Here is a 6,728-nt window from a genome sequence, read left to right on the forward strand (position 1 = left end):
TTTTTTTTTTATTCTCAAGGTCCTTCATTTCTTGTTTAGAAAAGTCTATAGGGAGAAGTTTTCCCATTCTTTTAAAATTAAAATTTACCTTCGCAATGCTACCAACGCAAATTTTAAAATTGAATGTAATTTTGCGTAGTGCTATAAATTGTATCTGATTAAAAAAAAACAATCATTTTGTGCAGATGTATGTTTGTGTATACACAAACATAAAGTCAACAAATTTTATTTGCATCCGCTTGAGAAGGTTTGATATAGATAATAACTTTTTTATGAAGAAAAAGAAAAACCGAAAAAAGTTGATAAAGGAATGGACTAAGTTTCGATACTTTGTTGACCTAATCAAAAGTTCATATCCATCCATGTTTTCTGACTGTCGTTACTCATAAAGTTGATATCGAAAATGTTTCGGTGATAGAAACAGAAAGATAAAGATTTACTGAAGAACATGTGAACAATTTGAAACATGGCAGAAAGTAAAATGGAATTGGTGAAACAGAAAGTAAAACTAAGCACATAAACAGATAACACGTCCAACGTTGTGCAGGAAGCCAAATGGAATTGGAAAAGAGAACAAGGTACGAACGAGGTAAAGAAGAAAGCATCATATTTATTTATTTCAAGATATATAAATGAAGTTACATGAGGAAAGAGTACAGATTATGTATGCATGCCTGTCGTATAATAGAAGACCCAACATAAAGCTGCAAGCATTTGTATTTATTTATTTGCTACAGAATACGAACTAGAATTATGGAAGTTATATATAGTGGATAGGCTGTTTAGACGTTATTGTCATACCATTGTTGCTTTTGAAGATAGGCAATTATGTTCTTGTCAACTTGGAAGGCTTTAGTGAGAACGTCAGGAGAGATGAGAGGATCGGATCCAAACACAGCCTTAGCAATAGTAATGACTCCTGGATTTTGGCTACTGAGACTAGAAAGTGCCACAGCATCGTCTTTGCCAACGTTGAGTTGAAAGTGAATCATACCAAAGGGAAATATAAACACCTCTCCTTTGTTGAGTACTTTGGTAAATAAACGATTGTCATTTTGATTGGAAGCCACAAATCCAACCATGAGAGTTCCTTCAAGAACGGTCAACACCTCAGTGGCACGAGGGTGAGTGTGGGGAGGATTCAAACCATAAGGCGCGTAATCGATACGAGCAAGGGAGACTCCAAGAGTGTTGAGCCCTGGAAACTCATTTACAGACACCTGAGTCACTTGGGAGCCCAATGGGTTGTCTGTGTTCCCTGGCATTATGCGGAAGAAGAAGTCTTCTGCTTTCACCAAATTGGGATCTTTGCAGAATTTCCCATTCACAAATACTGCACAAAAACAAATTCATTACTAATTAACAGAATGACCAGATATATAGACCAATGAGCATGCAGCTCAGGTTGTAAGGGAGTTATTCTAGCTTAACCAGACGTCTCATGTTTGAGTCTTGAGTGAAAAATGACGAGAGATGTAGAAAGATATACAATATATATGGTATTATAGTGTGTGTACGTACCTCCAAGTTTGGTATCATTGACACCCACACAGAAATCTTGAAGAGGGCTGGGGTCATAGGCAGAAGCAACAGAGCAAGCCAAAGCCAAGAGGGCAATGAGAGAGATCCCTACCGAACCTTTCATCTTTCTCTCAAATCCTTTCTTCAAATTGTGTGTTTCTTGTGGCCAAATGCATCTGGTTGCCATCTATTTATAGCTCAAGGAAGCAGCCTTCACTGTAAATCGAATTACTATTCATTATTAATTAGTATTGACTTAATCAAAAGAAATATATATATCCACATTACTCTATCAATTATTAATATTATCTTTAGTGCATTGCTGGAAGCTAAGCATTCATTAACAATGTAATTAAGATTTGACTTGGACTTCTTCATCGGTCTTAATCACAACTCTGGGCCTAATGTTACAAGCACAACAATGTGCCCTACATTTCTTAGAAACGTCGTTGTTTAATATCTTCAGTCCTATTCCTTGGAGGATTGTGTGGAGCGTTATAATATATCATTGATTGTTTCCCAGGAGGAAGCGATTGAGACTTGGTAAAGTCTTCCATATTTTTCCTCCCCTGATGCAAAAATTATCATCTCAGATGGTTTGTTTCTTCACACCTCTGTCCCTGTCTCTCACTCTTTTGTTTGTTTGTATATATAATTTATACTCATTCGGGTAATTATTATATGTCGGAATATTTTCAAAATAAGATATGTGTTTTTTGAAAATCATGTCCTTACAAGTTAAGAAATTCATGCGAAAGGTTATGGAGGGGGAACCAATTTCGGTAGTCATAGTAGTGACTAGCACCATAATATTTATTGCTGTGGTGAAATCTATACTATGCAAATGCAATTTTAAAAGTCTAGATTTAAAAATTTCAACTAATAATTTTTAAATAAAATTTTTTTTTAAAAAATGTACATCTAAAAGATTATATTTATTTTAGATTATCTACCTATTAAAAAAATCATTTTTAAAAAACCAAAAATATAAACAATTAAATCTAGACTGTTAATATTAAATCTGAACGGTTGAGATTTGATAAGCATCATAGTATTTATTTTCCTTATGTAGGAAGTTATTATAACACTAAAAATTTCCAAAGTCATGTCTTCTTCAAAAAATTACCTATGGGAGGTTATGAGCTACGACTGAAGCCCAGAGGTTTGGTGATTACAGCTTTGATGAGAGGCTGTGTTATTTTAATTAAGGAAACCCTCGTTACTAGAAGAATGTTTTTGATCTTCATGGAAAAAAAATATTTTAAATAACTATTGGTTATTGAAGTTATGTTGGTTCATTAAATAACTTAGTTATGAGTTATGACTTTTCAATGTTGAAGAGGCATATTGCTTCAACAACCACCAATTCAAAGCATCATACTTCATTGTTTATGAATATCATCACTCTATTCACATACAATATCAAATTTATTGCCTTAGTCTTTTAGTGCACTAGAGATAAAGTCAAGTTATACTATCACTTTGTAAAATCCATTATTGTCTCAACTTGAGTTTTGTGAATGCAAATAATACTTGAGTCTTCATTATATCCTAAAAAAATTATATAATCAACTCAATTTGCACCCTAAAATTGAAATAGGTGGGGTGTATTAAATTTAAAGGAAACTGTTAGACCAAACACTTGAAGACATTATGCACAATTTTTTTATTCATCTTTCCTCCTACTCTTCAAACAACCATTGCCGCTACTATTATATGCATCTCCTGCCCATTTTGTAATGTATAAAATGTTTTGTCTAAAACATTAATTTTTTCCAAATTAATTATATCATTAATTAAAACTATATATAAAACTTCCTGACTAATAAATTGTAAGAACTTTCCATGGTCATACCAAAGATATTGTAAAAAATACCTTCCATTCCGCTTCTATTTTTATTTCTACTTCAATTCCCTTAATTTCTAATGCTCTTCCATGATACTAAACTGGGCATAAGTACTGATCCTAGTTGGAGGACGGATCAAAATTTTAAGGAATAATTGCACATAAGTCCTAAATAAAAAAATTTAATTGCCCATAAATTTTAACAATTAAGGAATGAGTTCAAATGTCTCTTACCATTACATCTCGTTTGAGGTAAGTGTGTGGGTCACCCTTCGACACGATAAAGGGTTAGAATAGGATTGTATGGTGTGTACTTTACAATTTATATTGATTCCCTAGGAAACAAGTTAAGACTTGGTAAAGTCTTCAAAATTATCATCTCAGATGGTTTCTGGCGTCTCTCTCTCTCTCTCTCTCTCTGTACACGCACTCAGCTATATATCAAAATTAAACACGAGCAAGTTCCCATGACCCTTTCTTTCTACTATTTTATGAATAGCTTTGAATCTATGATTATTTTAACTTTTCTTCTTTCGCTGACGTTTCTCAATGGTTTATTTCACAAAATAATAATACTTACTATTGCTAAGGTGCTTACTTATGTTCACAGCTTTTAATTCTCTCTCATTTCTTGTTTGAAAACCTACAAGAAGACGTCTATACCTTCTTTTGAAAATTCAAATTTACAATCGCAATGCCAACTTTAATTGTAAATCACAACTGAACGTAATTTTATGTCAGTTTTTCAAGTCTCTAATTTCCATCTTGCTCACATGTATGTCTATACACACACATAAATTCATAAGAAACTTTAGTTTATTCACCTGAGAAGTTTTGTTTTCTGTTTTTATCAAAAAGAAGGTTTAGTATATATACTTAACATTTTTTCACAAAAGATGACCAAGGAATGGATTAAGTTTCTATACATTATTTGTTAGAACAAAAAATATGAACAAACTATTTATCCAACTAATCATATGGAATTCTACAATTATTATAGTAGCAGTAAAAGACTTACATAAATACCTCTTGCCACCTTAGATAATTTGAAGAAGCAATCTACAATACTCATGATCTAGATTTGGATTAGAACAACCAAAAATATAGAAAGCTGTTAGTAGAAAGAATGTTAGTATTCTTCTAACTAGAAGGTGGGCACAATGATGAAAGTAATAAGAGCCACCACTAGTCAAGGCACCCTCAAAAGCAGTGCATTAAGTTTTCTCTCCATTCACTCACTTAGTCCGCCGTCAAAAACTTAACCGATTATCAAGGTCAAGAAATGACTAAAAAGGACTAAGTTCAGAACCCTACCTGGACTAGGCCTAACTGACTAACAGGCTATACTCAGGTATTTCAATTAAAACAAATATAATATAACATAATAATATAATATAATATAATATAATTAAAATATCTTATATTCTTTCAGTTGGCCTATATACATTATATGTCAGTTAGGACAATACTACTAGAATATTCGCAGTAAGTCCCCTTAAGTTACCTTTCATGTATTACAAGTAGAATCCTTACTTAATGGGTTATAACTTTTTGAATAAACCTTAAATGTTTATTCGGTTTCAACTTGAATGTTTGTTAATCTCACATAATTCAGTTACCAAACTTGAGACAACAAACCACAATTTGAATTTCATCACCTGATAATGCCTCATCTAGATCACTAAATGTGATCCATCTCTAATAAGATATTGATCCTTTGGCCTTTCTAATAACATGCTCTTTACTCAAAGGATCTATGCTTTATGTGTTTTATGACTAATTGAATCCATGGTCATATAACAAACACCCTTAATGGATTTGAAATTAATTCAATAATTCAAATCCCTGTGATAAAATTCATTAATCAATAATCTTACAACTTGCCTTTATGAATGATTAGAAGAGACATTCCATGATAGAAGTAAACAACCAGTGCTTGTTTAGCAATCTTGCACTCCTTCATTGTGTAACTTGTTCAGCAAGTATGAATGTATATCACAATGTTAACAATTTATTGCTAACTCATCCAACTAAATTGAACAATTTCAATCATTCAAGAAAATTGACTCTCATATATGTAAGGCATGATACTTAATGTACATTTAGTAATATACTTCACCATTTGCAAATTTTCAGTTATCATTCAAACATTAATTTGCTTGAGAATCCTCCTAATATTCATTCCAATGGCTTTGCCTGTTATGTGCATATTCAAATAAGGCTTTACCTTAGCAATTATCTTAGAAGGAATACTTATCATCTCCTTTAGATAATGATCACGTTAGAGATATATGGACAATTTGATGATATCCTCATATCAAGTGTGTTACACATGAAAAATGTCATCTAGTCATGGATGTTCAAATACTAGTAATTATAAGTTACTTATGATAATCTTAAATACCTTAAGAATAAACCATTTATATATTTTGAAAGAATACCACACCTAAGTAATTATATCACACCTTTTGAACAATGACCATCCTGTCATTATTAACACCTTGAGTCATTAAACATGAGCAATATATAGATCACCCACATGCAAATTATAGATGATTCAACTCCTACTAATCAAGTGATACAAACATGACCATGATATTCTCAACTTGATTATGTATGTGATTATATCATAATATATTTATTATTACTATTATGAGACTTGCTCATGGACTAAATTCTCCTTGTATAAGCTATTGGACCTCCTTTATTAATTCATATATATCTCCTTATGTCAAAATGGAAAAATTCTAATAATATTTCAACTCAATATAAACATTAACATTATGAAAATATGAAAGGTACTATTCAATAACATAGGAGATAAAATCTCATTATGAGTTCCTTTTCTTTATAGAGAAACTTCAGTCAACAACATTTTTTTTGTATTACTCAATGTTGCACACTAACAACTACACAAATATCCAAATATCATTGTTTGCCTTAGGATCTCACATATCTATCATAAAATAGTGCCTTTACTTGAAATTTATTCCACTTCTTGAAATATAAAATTAAGGTCATACTCAATATTTATATTTATGTTCTGACTAAATACTTTTATGCACATCATGTAGTTATTGTGAATTGCCAATTTCAATCACTATTAATCTTAATTTAATCTATTGATGATATTAAAGCTACAAAAAAAGAGTATCATCCATTAATTTTGAGATATCCCTTATTTATTTTCAGATACTCCTTGTATAATTGATGAAATTCTTAATTTTGATATTCGTAATTTCAAGCATAATCAATTGTGAATCTAAGAACTTCACGATGGTTTTACATTCACCTTAACAACAAGGTGAGTGCCATGTAAAACCAATGTTCTACTATAATTAGAGGTTGTTCTTTAAATGTG

General features: G+C 31.4%; 1 protein-coding gene across 1 annotated transcript; it reads right to left on the minus strand.

Moving 5' to 3' along the window:
• Positions 1–613: 613 nt before the first annotated feature.
• LOC114741115 (germin-like protein subfamily 1 member 13) lies at positions 614–1,656 on the minus strand. The gene is made up of 2 exons (XM_028929372.1): positions 1,522–1,656; positions 614–1,333 (listed from the first exon to the last, which is right to left on the minus strand). Exons 1-2 carry the CDS (start codon positions 1,643–1,645, stop codon positions 783–785), a joined length of 675 nt encoding a protein of 224 aa, XP_028785205.1. The 5' UTR covers positions 1,646–1,656; the 3' UTR covers positions 614–782.
• Positions 1,657–6,728: the final 5,072 nt, after the last annotated feature.

Source organism: Neltuma alba, unplaced genomic scaffold, assembly GCF_004799145.2.
Source record: "Neltuma alba isolate B1F8T4 unplaced genomic scaffold, ASM479914v2 tig00003277_pilon, whole genome shotgun sequence".
Lineage (NCBI taxonomy): Eukaryota > Viridiplantae > Streptophyta > Magnoliopsida > Fabales > Fabaceae > Neltuma > Neltuma alba.